A 19739-nucleotide genomic window follows, 5' to 3' on the forward strand; every position below is an offset into this window, starting at 1 on the left:
AAAGGAATTTAAGATGATGCTATCTTTCAGTTAGTGATTATTATCTGACTTAGAAGGGGAAACTGTCAAAGATCTTCCTCTGGTGAGTTTAAAAAATGGAATAAAGTCTTAACTCTCCAAGATGGGCTCAGATTTTCCAGCTTGGTAGATTTAGATGTCTCCTTAATATCTCCCTATTTGGCTCTATAATTGTACAATAAAAAAACACTCAGAGAGCAAAAACTGGGCTATACTCACAATACATTATCTTCTTCACTGGTATTCAACTTTCAGTTAGTGCCACTTAGTTTGGGAGAACAGGGACAAACATCTTACATGCAGTACACGCAGACCTCTTCTACCGACCTAGTGACCTGCCAGTCAGACTTCTTGTCGGAAAGGTGGCTGGGACAATGCTATAGGACAGTGTACCAGAGTTGTTGTTCACCTGAGGTTATTTTAGGGAAAACTGCGGATCACAAAGTTGACAGCTACATTTCTGGGACAGCCAGGATTCTAACTCTTTCAGGGTTATTGGCCTGGAAAAGGTAGTAGCTCTGATAATTTTGTCATCATCAGCCAGTAGTTGGAACGTTCTGTGACTGCTTTATGTCACAGCCAGTAGAAAGAAATTGCTGGTTTAAAATGACAGAGTAAAGACTAAAATACTGTCTTGTTTTCGCTACCAAAATTCTGTTTTCAGTCTTTTCTTTTCACAAAGTGACTTTGTATTCTTATAGATTATGGCCTTATGGCTCATGGCTGGGTGAGACATGGGCTCGTTTTCGTCACTGTGGTAGGGAGGGAGGAAGGTGGGATGAAAAAAAAACCAGGTGTTTCTTGATGCTCATATTTGCCTTCCTTTGGCTCTTGCTTATGATTTGCTTCAATTAATACAGTTAAGAGAGGGAAGAGAATTGGAAAAATGTAGAGGGAGGTCTCACGCTTAAATACTCTAAAATCTGCAACAAGATTTTTATGGAAGTGTTATATTCCCTGTGGTTGGTTTCATATATTTAGGGAAAAAAACATAAATTTCATTTTATTTTGAAGATAAAGGCATAAAGATAGCAGAAAAGCCAATAAAAGTTGATGAGAGATTTCATTATAGTTTAAACATGAATAAATGAAATGTTTTTGAGCTATCTCTGGAAAATGTCTAGTTTTTTTGTGTAGTAGATAATTTGAGGATCCCAGAAAAATCCAGTAAAGTTGACTCTTATTGGATACATCATGAATGGACCCTTTAGTGGGAAAAGTTGCCAGTTAACTGTTTGGAAAGTCTCTGAGAGAAATATGAAAGAAGGTATGTTTACAAATATAGTGAATAATAGAAGTAAATTGATTTACATTAATAGCCTTAGAAAAAAGTAAAGCCCTACTTATAAATAACAAGCCATAAAAGTTGTTTAGATCTGGCCTGGCATGTAGGCATTTTCATTGTTTCCTACTGAAAATCCATACTGTTTATATATAGCTAAAGATAAAGATACCTCTCTTAATCATAATTGGCCATTAAATATAGTCAATTAGTGCTTTAATAAGGCCAAAGTAAGTTGTATTGATGATATAGAAACTCACTAAGTTGGGGGAGATTCGTTAGGAATTGATTATATAAAGAGGGAAGACAGGAGTCAGGAAACATGTTTTTTTAAAAAAATCATCCATCTTTAATGACAGAAAATAACCCTTAATTAGTTCCTAAAGTTCTAGAAAACAGTTTGTACTTTTAAGTAGGCAAAATGTCCCCCCTGGCCTTGTTGATGGCATTGTTTTTAGTAACACCCCTCCCCCTCGACTTTTTCCTTTCCTACTTCAGAGGAAAATCACAGCACATATGGTGTCACAGTGTTGTCCCCGGTGGCCACCTAAATGAAAACTAGCTGTCCTTTCCTTTGGACCTCTGCTGGAAGCACTGCCTTTTATAATTTCTATTCCTCTGTCCTTGAATAAAAGGAAAGAAAAACAGTATGAAATGTACCAATTTTCTGGATGTACATAACATTAAAACTTTAGCTTTCTCCCCCAAGTGGAAAGGATACCACATATGTGACATATATAACTTTGCAAGTTACTAAGAAGTATGTGATAGTATAACCCATTTTTATATTCAGAGAAATCCACTTCGAGGAATGTATGTTTACATGTACATAACATACATGTACATTTTATATATACACACATATACATAGTCTGAAGTTTGTGAAAAGTGGTTACCTCTGGGAAATGGAATGACTAGACCAAATTATATACTTTTGAATTGGCTGATTTGGGGAAAACATATAAATGTAAATTATTAATTCAGAAGTTAGTAAAAAAGTTCAAAAGTAGAAATAAAAATAGAGTTGAACTATACAATAAAAATTTAGTGATTTGAATCCTACCAAACTTCACAAGTTTGGCTGTAATTTAAAGTTTTTACCTTTGTAATCACTGTCTTTGCTAAGCGAATAAAATAAACACAGTTATATAACTGGTTAATTTACTTAAACTGCTTCTAAGCACTTGAAACAACTGTGATATTATCAAATTATATAGAAATAAATGAATATGCTTATAAAATCTAAAAATCTCCACACAATTGGAAGAGTTTGTTCATTGGATTCATTCCTTAGAGATTTGAATATAGTACATTAAAAAAAAAAAAAGAACTTCATAAAAAATGGATGAACCTGCATATAACACTACAGAGACAAATCTCTAAAATTATACTTTCACCCCATCGGTTATACAAATTCAATGGCTAAGAAGACAGATTCAGCCAGACTTGTAATGAAATCCTGAGCACCCCTACTGCTTGTGTGGACACTGTGCAGCCACAACTAGTCCCGGGAGGGACGAACAACCCACAATAGTTTTCAACTCTGAGACCTAAGTGTTAGAGGGATCGCTATGGCAAACAGCATAAATATGCTAGTTGAGCCCAAGGCTGGACAACCTCCATGAAACAGGCCAAATTCTCAGCATTCCAGTCTCCTCAGATAATTTCAAGGAGAGACAGCCCATGGCTGCCCTCTTCCAGGCCGCTGGAAAAGTTTAAATGGTCAAGCGTCTAGTTTGGTTTGGGAGAAGTTAGTCCTTTTTTATTTATTTTGGAGAACACAGTGTTGTGGGAAAAAAGCAGGTAGAAGGTGCTGCCCTGGAGGGCTCAAGACTAGGTTTGGGGTTGGAGGCTTCCAGAAGCACTACTGTGCTGCCATGTGATTTGGGCTAAACTGACCACTCTCCAGTCCCGTGGTTTTGTCATCTTGGAACAGAAGGGATTTTAGTATCAATGATCCCTTTCCATCTTAATGTTTTCTTTCATGTTTTCGATAGTGGCGGCTCCCACATCATGGTTACCATATACAATGGCACTTTCTGGCTCTTTTATCTCAGAAAGGTACCAACATATGGAGCGAAGAGAAAAGCAATAGAAGTGTGATCCTTTGGAACTGTCCCAACATTCTGAACAGAAAAAGAGTAACCAGAAAGATTCTATAAATTTTTTGTAGTTTATGAAGATTTTATACCTATAGTTTTCAATTATAATTATAGCTATTATTTTAGGTTTTGGTTTCTCCAAGTTTGTTTGAGTGACTCTATTGTTTATATAGTGCACTCCGCAGTTATAAAAGCCATGCTCTCATCATTCTACTCGACCTCTCTAAAATTAAACTTCAAGAAGTGGGGATTTGAAGACAACACAGACTCCTCTGTTATGAGAGGCTAGCATAGTGTAATTTCGTCTTTGAAAGTTAAGCCTTAATAAAAATGTTTATATATTACATATAATTAATTTTATGCCAAGTTCAAATATATAAATAACATACTCTAACAAAATTACTTAAAAGCTAGTTTACTGATGCATGTCTAGAATTCTATAAGACCAAGTGATATAACCCTCATTGATTTGATGGGTTTTGATTATTTTGTTTGTATTCTTCAGAGTAAAACTTCTTTATCTTCTCCCTTTCAGTTTTTTTTTTTTTGCAGTACTATGTTTATTTTCTTCTGTACTATTTGCAAGAGAGCCAACTTCTATAATGAGCAGCTTTTATAAGGAGTGAGGTAGATTTGAATGTGAAATGAGTATGCAATATATTCACATAAAAAGCAAGTTACAAGACAATATATCTGGTGTGCCTTTTCAGGACATTTCACTTTAAAATATCATTCCTTGAGGACATTGATTCTGGGAAGAGCAAAGCCTGCCTTAGCAAAGAGTATGGCTTTAACTCCTTCAGAAAACCTGTGTTATTTCTTTCCCCCTAATCCCAGGGAACGTGTGGGAGGTGACTGATTATAAGGATTTTATAGATAGCAGGTCAAATGCTTCCAAATATGCCGGATACACTGGACACTCATAAGTAATTTGGTTTACCTATAGAGAATTTTCAAAGAAGTGATACGTGTGTTTTTTTTCTTTTTGACAGCTATCTATTGAGCTCAAGATTATTTGCGCATAGTTGAAGATTAGACAAAGACTTATTTTCTTCTCTAATGCTTCCAGAGTCTTAGAAAAACTATACTAGAGCAGATTTGGCAGATTTTCTCCTCTTCTTTCATCTGATCTACATGAAAAGTTCATGAAAAGTACAAGTAGCAGGATTAAAATGTGTTAGATACCTAAGCCAATTTCTATGCTCTCTGCTGGGTCTCCTGACACTTTGGAAAGGGAGGATAAATTTGATAAGTGGTTTTCAATACATATTTCCCTTCCTTTCTTTGTCTCCAGAGCTGTCAACCAAGGAGCCTCAAGTAATTTGGACCACCTTCAAAGGCCTGTGTGTTGAAAATGGCTTCCTAGTTTCTGCAGTCAATTATTCTAACATCAAGAAATCTCTCCTAAAGACAGAGTAATGAAGAAAAGCACAGGCTGCTGGACCTTACCATGCATAAAGTCAGTGCTTTAAAAGGCCTTTGGGGAGGAGGAAATGAAGGTTTATTCATAGTGTTCAACTGTGTTGTAGCAGGGGGAAAATTATATTTTTCACTTCCAGTATAAACTGCTTCCTATACATAAAAATACAGACTAATTTTCTGTATTTAGTCAAGTCAAAAGCCTTTTTCAGAAGGTTTTGCCCAATGTTGTTTATGTCACATACATCCATGCTAGGCTATAACTCCAAATTCTCAGCCACTGGTTGGTAATAAAGAACTGGTTTTTACTTAAGATCTGTTCAGGCAGTAGGAATTTGAGGCTGAGGAAGGAGCCTTTTAATTATTTCACACTCCTTCTTGACCTGACCTCACACCTCACTGTAGCCTCGGAGTTTCAACTGAACATTTCATTTGATATGAACCAGATAAAATCCTTGTTCACATATAATACTTGCAGGGAAAGCAGGATACGAATTCCCAGACAAAATCACAGCTGTCACAAGTCAAGCACAGGCCTTGACAGAACACTCACTACCATCCGACACAACCTTCCCCTGGTTGCTGGTGGTTCTTACAAGCTTTCAAATACGCAAAGAAACATGCACAGAGCCACTTAGTTATCAAGCATGCTAACTTTTCAAGGCCACAGGAAGGATTTTCTAATCACACAGTGATGCCCTTCATGACCCAGCGACGGGATACCTTTATAATCAAGCGCCGGCGAACAACGCGGGTAGTGACGCTCCGTTCTTCCCCTGAGCTTGAATCACCCTCACTGCCTTTCAAGTCCTGACAAATGCATTTTTTAGTATAATAATTTTACCATCACACTTAAAATAAAAGAAATTCTGAGAAGGGAAATCAAAAAAGAATTACTTTCACTTGCTGGTTTTCCCTGCTAATGAAAAGCATAATATGTATTTGTGAGAATCTTTAAAAAAGTTTAAGTGGAAGAAAATTTTGAGCAGGATTCTAAATGAAATTCCTCTGTACATGTATGTGTATATGTGTTCATATATTAATGCATATGTTTAATTACATTGATCTTTATGTGCATATATATAGTAAAGATCAGTGTAATTAAATAATAAAAATAATAAGAGAATTTTGGCATCAGAAACTACATGCTGATTATTAACTTGAAGAAAAATTAATATTCATTTAAAATTCATTTAAAATATACATTCATTTGAACTTTCATTACATGTCTGGTTTTTATGAAATTTTGGTCAGATTTGACAACTTTATATTAGTATAACTTGCTACATACATTTATATCAGGGATCATTAGCAGTGTAATTGGCACCTAACACACAACTGGTACTCAGTGAGAGTTTATGCAAATGAATGAAGGAATAATGTAAAACGTAAAAGCTTGGAGTCTTATTTTAAAGAACTGATATGAAAAAAAGTTTTTTAAAAGGGGGTGTTTGGGGCCTCAGTCAGTTAAGTGTCAGACTTTGGTTCAGGTCATGATCTTGCAGCCCGTGAGTTCGAGCCCTGAATCAGGCTCTGTGTTGATAACTCAGAGCCTGGAGCCTGCCTCAGATTCTGTGTCTCCCTCTCTGCCCCTCCCCTGCTAATGCTCTGTCTCTGTGTCTCTCTCTCTCAAAAATAAATATTAATAAAAGTCTAAAGAATTGATATGCAATTAGGACAGAAAAAATACCTGACAGATAGGAATATGGCATAGACAAAAATATAGTAATTGCACAAATATTAATTTTTAGGCAATGAGAATAAAGAATTACCACATAGTTCATAATTCAAAGATAAAAATATCTTTGGTTTCTACTTTAATGTCTTTGTGAAGAGTATTTACTGAATGATTATTTCTAAATTTTAATGGTGCAATTCTAATAATAATTCTGCTATTTTATTTTTTAAGTTTGCTAGTTGTCCAAAATCTGATAGTCCCAGAGACAGAAACAATAGTTAATATTCATTGGAAAAATCAATGGCAGTATTGGTATAAATAGGGGGAAAAAAGTAAAATTATTACAGGAGGTATAAGTGTTAGCTAAAGTGATTTATAGAATGTTTGTCAAATAGATAACAAAGTAGGCTATTTTCCACCAAAGGTATACTTAACAAATATTTTAAAATATTAAAGTAATATCAATCTTGATTTTGTAAGATATTTCATTTGAACAAAATGCCCTAGTGAATAACATGGTGTCAAAAGTAAGGAGTTTTCAAGTTTCTTATTCCCTGTAAAAGATATTGGCTGCTAAGTTCCTTATGAGATTTGAATTTTTTTAGAAAAGACTGTAAATTCAAAAAACTTAGAAGGATCCAAGTATTGTGAAAGGAGGCCCTGCTCAAAGAAGCAGAAAAAAGGAAGAGGAGTTCATATTGTGGGAGAAAAAACGAATTTCTAATCTGCATTCAGAGATCAATAGATCAGATGAGGTGAAAGGGAAAAATTCAATTGGAATTACTCATAAATAATCATAAACTGGGGAAGAGTTTTACATCTGTAAATTAAAAAGCAGAACATATGTTAATGCAAATACTACCAAGCCTAGTTATAATTGACATAATTATAAAAATAAAAAGGGGCCATTTGGCTGATGTTTTGTTTCTACATTCTCCCTGCTAATCTGAAGGTAGACAGTAGAGAGAAGATGGTAGTAGAATCACGGTCAGGATTCCCTATAAAGAATTCTCTAGAATTGGCAGAGAGGGTAACAAGGAGACCAAACAATTTTCTCAGTACTTCTTGCCATGGGTCACTGCTTTGGAAGAGGTGGAAAATAGCAGAAGTTTACCTTGTAACAGCAGGCAGTCATCCGTGTAAGAGCCGCACCCGGACTTTTGACCTGATTTTTTAGGGGACAAAAAGGGGGCTGTTTTCTGAGATCATACATCAGATGACCTAGTTGGTTGCTAATGCACTACGGTCTAGCCACAAAGGGCACATCCTGAACATTTTTGGATTTCTTGTAAGGTCAGGTTTATAGCTCCTAGAAACTCTAATTCCATTAAAAACTGTATGCGCAGGAAGACTTTAGGCATTAGAGTAGGACCAGTGACCAATCCCAAAAGCACAAAGTCATTTATAAGAAATCTTGAAAACATTTTCTAATAGTGATTATGTTCCAGTACTGAAACCAAAGCAATGAACTGAAAGAAATCAATATTCAAAACCCATTTGTTGGGAATTGAAAGGAAGGCCTGAGCATTTTACTTCCCCTCACTTTCCCTCCTAATACACAGGAAAATGGTCAAAAGATAGCCTACAGAAGGGAAAATGAAGGGATATGTTTAATTGATAAGGTGATAATCAGCTCCTCAGCGACTAGGAGTTTGGTATTAAAAGTTTTCTAAACTAGGAGTTAATTATGGACTCACTATTCTATAAAAATACTTTTTTTTTTGTCCTACCTAAAACACTGCAGTAGATCTTAAGCCAACCTGATGTTTTAGGGAAAATTGCAGGTGATACTGTTCCAAAGATGCTCATGTCAGTCTACGACCACTGTGCAGTTCAGGAAAAGACACAACAAAGGAGAGAGCAAAAAGCAGTAAAAAATGTAGGAAATGAGTTAATTTTTATTTTCTTATATCCATCTATAGCTTCAGTTCCAGAGTTTTAAAGTTTTAATTTCTAAAAATGATAAAACTCATGGAACAAATAAAAACCTATTAGATGGAATAAGAACATGGAGCACAAAGTGCAAGTAATTCTCTGACAGTATGGTTTTCAAATTTTTAAAAATGATTATTAAGATAATCATCAACTTAGATATAAAAATTGTTAAAATGAGACCTCTAACTTGCAATTTCTAAATGTTGTCAACCCACCATCGTATATACCCACCTCATTTTAGGCTTGGGCACTACGTTTCTCCAATTTTTAAAATGCACTTTCAGACACCAGACCTTATAGGGTAGAGCTCTTAGACTGGTCATATGCTTTAAACTATGCAGAAACACCAGAAAGGTCCGAACAATTATCCTCCTTCCATAAGAAAGAAGATTGGGTTGGGAGTTAGGAAACCTAAATACCAGACCAAATTAACAACGGGCCTTAAGCATAACATCACTGTAGTTGTCCTTCCTCCTGAAAAATGGCTGAAGAGATGCTTATTACTTTTTCCTTCTCAGTGAATGAAGGCGAAATCCAATCACATATCCAATAGTTCCCCCTAGCACTTTCTTCACCCCCACCATTAGTGTCACTTTTACAACAGGGAAATCATAAAGAACCCTGAGCCCAGTGTTACAAGATTAATCAAACATCCGGACTTTTGGGTTAACTGACAGTGTACCGGAGGACTAGATGACGTACCTTTTGCTCAGACCCACTGGACCCCTCATCTTCATGCAGGTTAAGCCTTGGCTTGCCATCTGCAGGGCAAGTCCTACTCATCTTTTTCATACTGACAGGCACACAGGGTTTAGGCTCTTCTATTACAAACTTGCTGGTTTCTTCTAGAGCTTTCTGATAGGCTGCTAGTGATGATGCTGGTTCCTCAACACGACCAGATACATGGATTTTTGGTTTCAGAGTTTCCTTAGTGCTCTGTTTCCCTACATCATTTTGGGATTCTGGAAAGTAAGATTTTGTCTTTGCTTCTGGAGTGACTTCTGTGTGGTTCCCATTTGCTTCAAATTTTCCAGGTTCTCCTTTGAGATATGAGGTAATGGAATCTCGACACTGATCAGGGCTGCAAAAGAGAAGATGTGGACATTTACAATGGCATTTACATGGCTGAAAACGGACTTTAGAAGCTTTAATTTTTTTTTTAAATAGTTTATTAGAAGCTCTAAATTTTTAACCACCATGTTTCAGACTACTTTTGGAGGCATAAAATAGAAAGACATGAAAAATCTGTTCACTGGATTTCGAACTGTGAGGGTCTCTCATGGGGTTGGATTTTAGGGTGACAAGGTGCTACACAGGGCACCAGCTGCCTCCCTCCAAGACCTCGAATTCCCAACCTGCCTAGCTATGCTGTCCTTGTTTTTGTTTTATCTTGTTTAATTGGCACTGCGACAGCTACTTGGATTTGAGATCTTACAAAGTCACCCCAAGAGGTTAATGGGCACACCCAGAGTTCTAGAACCACCAATCTAAAGGAGGAAGAGATCTCAAAAAGCTTTTATACTGACAGTGAAAAAACTGTTGGCAAAGAACAAAATGAATTTCTTGAGAGTCCTGGCATCCCAAGAACCTCACATTCCAGTCTCTCTCTGGATTTTCAACTGTGAGTCCTGTTGGCATGCCTTTGCAAACCACAAGTCTTGCTTGGGTCTCATCTTTCTTAGCTCTTGACCTGTGCTGCCTCCCACTGGTGAGCAGGGTGTTGTCACCTGCTGCTTTTCTGTCTTGGGAGGAACATTTTTCTTTCAACAAACTATTACAAGTCTTTCTCTTCCAACACTTTCTTTTAAAGTGATTTATAATTTTACTACTATCAGTATGGATAGTTCTAGTTCTAGCTTGTGCATTGTTTTTAGGGGTCTTTGCTTATTACCTACAGGATTCTGAAGACAATAATTAGCGCAATGTCCTGTATATATTATATATGTGTTCTGTATGTATTATACATATATATATGTACATATATATATGTATATATCTGTAAGTATGTGTGAATTCTTATAAATCAAATTCTGATTATATGTTAAAAAAACACCTATCCATAGCACAGCCTCTCCCATGTGTCCCAGCACATTGTGAAGATGCTATAATGTAACTGTATATATTTCCTGCTATGCAACTATAAATTAATGTGACTATATTAGAACATAGATATCAAAACTAGTACTATTTGTTGTCTTTGCAACAGTATGTTTGGTAGGGTGACTACAGAATTCTTTGGTCTCATTCTTCAAAAGGAATTCTGTAAACTCGCTTTTTTGCAAAATGTTACAAGTTCCCTCTTTGGGAATTTTTATTGAGCAAGAAGCTTTATCAGCTATATGAAAATATTAAACACGGTTATGAAATAAACTTAAGTTGGATGCAAAAACACCTGACGTTATCACCAGTTGTCACTGAAGTAAATTATATTTCAGTCTGATGTATACATAAATAAAAAGAATGCCAACTACTACTGACAGACCATTTGTAGCAGTCATTTGGTAGCCATTCTATAGGTTTCCTTCTTCAATCTGTAAACCTGTGTGAGGAATGTAGTAGTATTCCTATTTTTAAAGCCAATTAAAGTGACGTTCTTAGAGCTTAGAAATTCATCCAGAGTCACAAAATACAAACTTAATGCTAGTGGGATTCTAACCAATGTCTGAAGGACACTAGACAATCACCTTTTTAGGGGAAGTCTGGTATAAAAATGACCTAGATTCATAATTAGGGAATTATTTTGGTTGTAATCAAATTTATATCATGGCATTATTATTTGGAGTGAAGAATTACATAAAAATTTTGAAGTTTGAAGTCAGGAAACATTAGAAATGTTTATATTTCTAAAAGACTTGGAGTTTTATTTACCATGTTACTTTGAAAGCATATTAATTACTGGCTTTGTGGGAAAAAAATCAGACAAATCACAAATAGAAAAGGGTAGTGGTCTTTGGCACACATGTAAAACTTTTTGCATTTTGCTTCAGGCTATCAGTAGTTTTAAGAATTAAATTGAGCTTCATGTAAGCTTCCCTCTCCAGACTAGCGGAATGAACCAACCTTTAAAGCAGGTATTATCCCCAAACTGAAATGCTAATTTAGAAAAAAAGTAAATGCTAAAAAGAATTCCTCATTCTCAAAAGGAATTTTGTAAACTCCTTAACAAAACTATTAACATGTAACCTGTGTTTCGCTTTCATTTTCTCTAAAATGGAGCCATACCTGTCATCCAGTCTCTCTAGTAACCCACCGGTTAGTCTTCGAGCTTGAGCAGGGGACTCTAGGTTTCCTCCTGAGGTCTCGTTCTGCCAACCTGCAATTGAAGACATTTCCAGTTCTGCTTGCTGAACACGTTTAAGAATAGCCTGTACTTTTTCTTCTGTCATCTCCTCAGACTCTACTCCTTCTTCGAGTTGAATGTCCTCAAATAGAGATTTGAGTTTTTCTTCCGTCATCTCCTCATCAGGACCAGATTTTCCTTTCTCTTGCTGCTCAGAGCTTACTCTTACTTTACTAGTCTGTTTCAGTGGCTCTGCTGGTTTAACATCTTTTGGGACCCCAGCCATACTTCCGAGGTATTGAGGATACTCACTCAGACATACATTCTCCAACTGGCTCTCATCTACATCCACTGCATCAGGCATTTCTGTTAAAGGCATTGAGTCTTCGAGTTTGCTGTCTTCTAAGGAAGTGTCTTCTGCAGTTACGACTGGAGGTCCATCTGCTGAATGCTCTATGTTCCCCTGGGAAGGCGCTAGCCCATCACTCAGTCTACTGGGGGTTCTAAGGGGAGACTCTATGCTAGAGATATCACTAAAATAATCATCTTGCTGGAAAGGGGTGGGTGGTGTGTAGTGCAACCCTGTGGGAGTTTCCAGTTCCACTTGAAGGGAAGGATAACCTATGGAAGACAGTACATTCGGACTGACTGGAATGAATTAGAGTACATCAAACAAACACATGGAATGAATTAAATTATATCAGGTATGAAAATGTATGATGAGTTACAGAATAATGTTCATAAATTTATTGGTTTAGTTCAACTAAATGTAGTACAATGAAATAAAAGACTAGTCCAAACTATAATAAAACAGAACACTAATTAATAAAGATATAAGTAGTTTCTATCAACTTTGATAATTTTAATACAGTAACTTAAATATACAGATTAATTCAATCCAATAAAAAGTTAGCTTTCATTATATGAGATACATTTATTCCATGGCCAAATTTATTATCTTTCTACTTACAGCATTCAAAATCCATATGGTGGTGGACTGCATACAGCAAGCCACAATTGTTATAATTAATTACTTATAAGTTACTTGAAAGTCTTTACAAAGGAGCAATGTTACCCAACTCTAATCCTTATTTTTTTTCACATGAAACTTATAGCAAAGAAAAATAAATTTAATCTTTGTAAAGAAATTATTATTAGACTTTAGTGCAGTAGCACTGGGAAAAGAAATCTAAAAAGATGTTAGAAAAAGATTTGAGAAGCAGACAAAGTAGGAAAGACTGCAAGGAAAGCCTTCAGGTGTCATAGTGTGACAGATATGAAAGACTTGTAGTATACATGGAGGTCTTAGTGACTTTGGTGATGGGTCCACTCAGAATCACAACTCAAAGAGAAAAAAGAAATGATACACAAAGAGACAGGTAGAAAGCCATTTTCAAAGAGCTCTCTGAATATTCACAACAATACTATGAAACACTAGCCTGCTCAGGGGAGAGGTAGGGAGCAATTCCCTTGTTTTAACTTGCTGTGTGGACAAAGGGAACATTTTTCTCCTTCAGCAGAGAGAGAAGTGAACAATGGTCTGGTCATGGTGAGGAAAGGAGTTTCATAAAAGTTCCAGCAAGAGGAGAGACAGGAAAAAAAGGCAACCAAGCACACTTTCTGAATTAATGGGCTACAAAACTTAAAGCCTAATTTTCCCATCAGTCCATAACAAATACCAACTTAGCTTTTGTGGTAAATTCAAATTGCTGTAGGTAAGTACAGTCACTTATAAGCCAGAATCTTGTTGAAATGTTAGCTGACATTAACTGAGGTTCATAATCTGTACAAGTGAAATTTCATACACATATTCCTAGATTTCCCTACGAATTTTTTAAATAAATATAAAATATTAAGAGGTAGCCACAAAAAGCCCTTGGGAATTTATTTCATGTTATTCTGATTTTTAAATGTTACAAATAAATAAAGCTTTCAATTCGATTGACTATTTCCATTATTTTCTGGTTACTATGCTTGTTGGTTCTTTTTTTTTTTTCTTTTTTTGCTTGCTAGTGTTCTTAAAATTTTTCCCAAAAATGAATATTAAAAGATTCCATAAACTATAACTTGGCAATAATTCAGAATTTGATATGATGGTCTGCGTTTAGTGCATAAAGAGATTGGTTACCATTATATGGTCTCACGTATAAGACAAGGCCTTGAAGAAAGCTTTCTTCCCAAGGTTCTGTGCTATGTATGTATGTATGTATTCAAGTAAGCTTCACACCAGAGTGGAGACCAATGAGGGACTCAAACTGATGACCTGAGCTGAGATCAAGAGTCGGATGCTTAACCAACTGAGCCACCCAGGCATCCTGTCCCAATTGTACGGTATTTACAAGCTTAGTAAGAAATCACTTTAGATATTATTGCCCATCATGTTTATGTTATGTGGAAAATAAGATATGCTTTAAATTTTCCATTGGCTTTAATGTTAGTAAGCAGAAACTTTTTCAGAATTTTCCACGTTTACCATAAAACATTTGTAGAACTAGAAGTTACTGATTCTTGTTAGTCTAATTTAGCCAGTTTAAAAATGGGGAAATGCCATAATTTTCAAAACTTAGGACAGTAGAAAAATATCTTTAGTTCCTCTTCCTTCCTCCACATCATCATCATTGTTTACTCAGAATTCATTATCAGAGGGGTGCCTGGGTGGCTTAGTCGGTTGGGCGGCCAACTTTGGCTCAGGACATGATCTCACAGTCTGTGGGCTCGAGGCCCACATCGGGTGCTGTGCTGACAGCTCAGAGCCTGGAACCTGCTTCCAGTTCTGTGTCTCCCTCTCTCTCTGTCCCTCCCCTGCTCACTCTCAATCTCTCTCTCAAGATAAAATAAAGACACAAAAAAATAAAAAAATTCATTATCAGAATAAATTTCCATTTGTAAAGGAAGACAAACACCTTGAAAAATATAGTAAGATACTTGTCATCCTTTACTTAATACTTTTATTTAAAAAATGCCCAAATTTACTAGGAAATTGAAGGAAAATGACAATATTATTATATAAATTAAGCTAATTAAAAAATGAATTATGTTATTAGTGACATCTGTGCTCATTGGATGAGAAATGACACCAACTTTTCTATATCAGGCAGAATTTTTCCAAACAATTACTGGAAGCATAAAGTATAAAGTAATGCTAAATAAGTAAAACATGTTTTTGAGTGGTGCTTTAGACTTTTTCAGTGCACACTTAAATATTTGGTCCCCAAACAGGAATTCACCATTTTATTTAACAATTTGTATACTCTATGCTTAAACTTGACCTAGTACCTTGGTTATTTGGTAAAAATAGCTCATAATTTGGTCTTACCAATATACGATAAAAGAGTTCACTGGTTTTTTAGGTCAACATGAAAATGACAATCACAATGCATTCTCTAGATATAAAATTTTCTTCCACTTGGTCACATAAAAACTTTTGAAATACCAACTGTTGAATAACCAACACTTAATGTTTTTCTACCTCATTGTATTTTATGTAACAGACATTTATGAAGTTTGTTCTATCAGAGTGTTTATTTCCAGAGTCTGGCAGAAAAAATGCTGTGAAAATGAGAAATGAAGTCAAGCAAATCACAATTTAGTTGGTTTTAAGTGGCTGCCTTGTCCTCCACACTCTCAAATTTTATCAAATGATTAAATAAATATGAACACTAAATTCAATTACCATCAACAGGGTCATGGAAAACATTGTTCTCATCTGCAAAACTCCTGGTGCCTGAAATATTTCCATAATCAAATATTGGTCCTTCTAGCAGAGTCACTATATCTATTCGATTAATTTTTGTCAAGACGGAAGTTAAGGCATCAGCTGAAAAAGGAGAAAAGAGGGTTGAAAACCTGATTAAATGATTTTCTTCCAGTCACCACAATATCCACACAAAGGCACAGCTTTTTTGACCTGCCTAGAGTTTATTCAGTCCTCCTGATTGAGCTCTGCCATCTCAGAGGGAAGTCATGTTAGGGTCTCAAGAATCACTTTAGTGAAGCTGTGTGTGATGACAGCAACATTCATTCCACTGTAAGATGCCAAGCAGATGGGCCTCAAAATAGCTAGTTTAGTTACAAGGGGATCTAATAAAATTTTAAACATGTTCTTTTCCTTTCAGGCTGTCAAGATAGATCACCCTCATATTTGACGCTTAGCATTCTAACGGCTTACTAAGGTCAGGCTGACCCTAGCAAACCCACAATAACTTACTCCCCATTGTCATGGGTGGGCACTGGCCACAGGACGGCACCACCCCTCCTATCACCCCAGCAAAACTAAACAAAACCACTCCCTCTCTCTCTGCCCCTCCTCTGCCCACACACTGTCTTAGAGAATTCTCTGCCAGCACACATGAAGCTGAATAAAATGATTTCATTCTATTCTTCCTTCCTCTCCTTGGGCATCTGTCCCCAGCCACAGCAGTAGCCTCGGAATGCTTCTGACTACTACCCAACAATTTAACAGCTAGAATTATATTTTCCCTTTTGATGGTCACAAAGAGATCTAAAGGCAAAACTCAAAAAAAAAATATTCTCTACTATTTGCTTTCTTAAAAAGTTTCCCAAAGACAGATGTTTGGAATATTAGTGCTAAAATTAAACACGTGTAACTTCAAAAGACTTGCTATTACTTTATGATTACTCTGGTTTCTTAATAGTAGGCTTATCTAAAACATTGGATATATGCAGTTGTGAAAGTTAAAGTAACATAATTTCAGCATACTTGTAGCATTTTTTCCGTCTCTGGTAACCCATTTTTTTAATAACATGAAGCTTTGAGAAATTAAAGAATTTGGATTTTCCACACGTATTTGATTGATTTCATCCACTGAAAAATTCAGTTCCCTTGCCAGTTCTGTAGAAAAGAAAAAGAGTTACTAAGATTTCACATTCTCCTTTTATCACATATGTTTCACAAAAGTAATGTTCAACTGCCACACACACAAAAAGAAAGGAACTGTATAGTAAAACCCAGTCCAGTCTAGAGCATTATTCTTTATATGCTTCATTTTATAGGAAGTGATCATCACACACAGGCTCTGACTCAACTCTCTTAGTTCCAATCAGATTCCCTCTTGAGAGATTATTTTATGAAGAATTCTTGATCTGTACAAAAAAGATGTTGCTGGATTCTTTTAATTCATCCAAATTATTCTTCACAATTGGCACAAATCTCACATTAGAGGGGTAGGGATACCAACTCATAAATATGGCACTGGAGATACTGGTAGCATGACTTTAGGAATTCCACTTGGGAGGCTAAATGATGACTCCAGACCAGATGGTTGTCTATGCGATGGTGTCACTTGTATAACAAATGAAAGGGAGATAGCTTTGTGTCCACCTCAATGTCTCTACCCATATGCTCAACCTTATTTATCAGAGAGTGTCTTTGGGAAGATAGTTGTGAGCACTAGTAGCTGCCTTGACAGAGGGAAACGAGGAGCCAAAGCAGAGAAGAGGCCTTACTTTTCACTATATATTTCTTGTACATTAAAACAGTTTCTCAGGTATGTATTACATTGGTGATTATAGAAATAAATGGGAAAAAAAATCCTCCCATGGAAAGGGAATTGCTTTCTTGATTCTACCCTGCTTAAATATGTCTAGCATTTGGCAGGAAAATCTTGATTCTACCCTGCTTAAATATTTCTAGCATTTGGCAAAATGGATTCAGAGACCCAAAAAGGTCAAGATCCTTTGGTCAAGTGATTTCACTTCTGGAAATCTATTGTGATGATACATTGAGTTGGACACAATGATTTATACACATGAATGTTCATCTCAGGCTTGTACCGTTAAAAAAACTGAAAACAATCCAAGTGTTGAACAAAAGAGTTAATTAAGTTAATGCAGTCGTTTGCCAACTGTTTTGATTATGGCGTACTGTTAGAAATACATTGTATATCATGATGTTTATATAATTTAAGCCAGATCTTTACGGAGCAAAACTTAGCCTTAATATACATAATATACAGACATTTCCCCCTATTCTATTCTATTAAAAGCAAAACCAAAGTATGGATTGATTTCATGACTCTCTAGTACACTGTGACCCTAAGTCAGAAAAACACTATTATAAAGTATGTATATTGGAACTTATTTATCCATTAAAATCAAAATCAGAGAATATGTAATTTTGTAGAAACTAGGTAATCACAAATAAAAGAGCAAAAAGTTACATTGTGTATATAACATTTTAAAAGCTTTTATACAAATATCAAAGTACATTGAGATGTTAACAGTAATTCTAAAGGACAGACTTAAATTTTGCTCTTCTACATGATAATTTTTCTAATAATCTCCATTGAGCATATAGTAATTCAAATTACAAAAGTTCAATTTAAGTTCTTTCAAGTCTTTTGCGCTTTAAGAAACAACACTCCTTACTGTCCACAAGTCCTTATGACCCAACTGTATCCTTTGTCTAGTGACCCAGTGAAGAGCAAAGACTCACTGCCAGTAAAAATTTTACAGGTTTATGGCTTTATGTCACGTCTTCTCTTAAAATGTACCCTGATAGACTAAGGACTGGATTTGTCTAAGGCAAATAATGTAATCGTTATGGGCATAGAATACTAAAAAATCAACATTTGCACCAGTATATTTTTAGATTACAATATCCATTGTTAAAATGTAACTATTATCATTTTTATGTTAGCAAATATTTATACATAACAAATTGCTATACAGTCTCCACAAGCTTCCAAGGATTACACAGACCACCTTTCCTTTCAGAGTACCACTAGGCTCCTGGCTGTTAGCAGTGGGCCTGAAAGCAGGGCTGAGTGGAAGGAGACAGGAAGGTTTATTAGGCGGGGGTGAAGATAGGACTTAGGACATTTAAAGGAAGAAAATGTAGCTGACCTTGTTTGCCATTATCTGGTTTAATATTCTCCGTTTTAATAGCATATAGATAATTGTTTGAGTATAGAATATCACTGAGGCTATTCAAGATGACTTAGATGTGACAATGTTTAACATTCATATTTAAGTGATTATGTTTGTGTTGTTGTTGTGTTGAAAAATACACTCAACCTACAAAACTTAAAATTTTTCTGATTCATGTGAAGAGGATTTGGGGGACCCAGTTAACACCAAAACTACAAAGCAGAATCATCCAATTGACACAGAATTTTACCTTCATCTTTAATTAAGTGAAATCAAGCTAAATATTCCTTTTCCACACACTGATCATAAACAGTTTCATTTGTTTTACTGAACTCAACTATTTTTGTAGGGTGAGTAGATTTATACATGTATATTGTGTTTTTAAAAATTATAATTCAAATTTTAAGCTTCCTGTCGTCCCCTTGTTTTCTTGTTTATGTAGTTATTGAAGATGATATAAGATTTCCTTTGAAACAAACCTTTGGGCATAAAAGTAAGTCCATTTAAAAGGAAAAAAAGTATCAGATAAATGAACATACATATTATGTGTAGATCATAAAAAGTGTGATGATGACCTCACAAATGATTAAAATTTGTGAAACTGAGGCATGGATTAATTGAACTGTTGCTTAAGAGAGCTCCCAGAAGGCATAAACCATGTTTGCAATTTTAGATTATTTAAAAATCATAGAGCTTAACTGTGTTTTTCTTTACACCAGAAAATAAGTTTACTACTAGATAAAATGTTACCTAATATTACCAGAAATGGTGGTGTGAAGAAAGTGCCTACACTTAAGGTAAAGTGAGATTTAAATTTCTATTCCTGAGTGTATAGGCATTGAAAACGCTTTGAAAAACACAGTATATAAGGTATTATCGGTAATTATTTCTGGGTTGATAGAATTATGGATGACAAAAATGTTTGTTGTTTTTTCCCTTGTTGCTTCTTTCTGTTTTATATCATGAACCCCTTGTGAAAGACAAAGAAATTTAGAAACTGTATTTGTCTCAGGAGTGTATACACTTACCTGTCCAACTAAGTCCCAGGTGATCGGCTACTATTGCCATCCTGATATCTGTCCGTTCACATGGACTCTGTGGACCTACGATTTACAATTTCTTAATTAAAATAATCAT

At 35.5% G+C, this 19739-nt stretch overlaps 1 protein-coding gene across 1 annotated transcript in view; it reads right to left on the reverse strand.

Moving 5' to 3' along the window:
* ANK3 (ankyrin 3) overlaps nt 1–19739 on the reverse strand; it is a 329784-nt gene that overhangs the window by 16169 nt on the left and 293876 nt on the right. Inside the window, exons 41-47 of the mRNA XM_029931727.1 lie at nt 19631–19705; nt 16435–16566; nt 15388–15531; nt 11657–11747; nt 9137–9515; nt 7614–7664; nt 5545–5631 (exon numbers count right to left, since the gene is read on the reverse strand). Coding sequence (XP_029787587.1) covers nt 5545–5631; nt 7614–7664; nt 9137–9515; nt 11657–11747; nt 15388–15531; nt 16435–16566; nt 19631–19705 — 959 coding nt within the window. The remainder of the gene's footprint in view (nt 1–5544; nt 5632–7613; nt 7665–9136; nt 9516–11656; nt 11748–15387; nt 15532–16434; nt 16567–19630; nt 19706–19739) is intronic.

This window comes from Suricata suricatta, chromosome 2 (assembly GCF_006229205.1).
Source record: "Suricata suricatta isolate VVHF042 chromosome 2, meerkat_22Aug2017_6uvM2_HiC, whole genome shotgun sequence".
NCBI lineage: Eukaryota > Metazoa > Chordata > Mammalia > Carnivora > Herpestidae > Suricata > Suricata suricatta.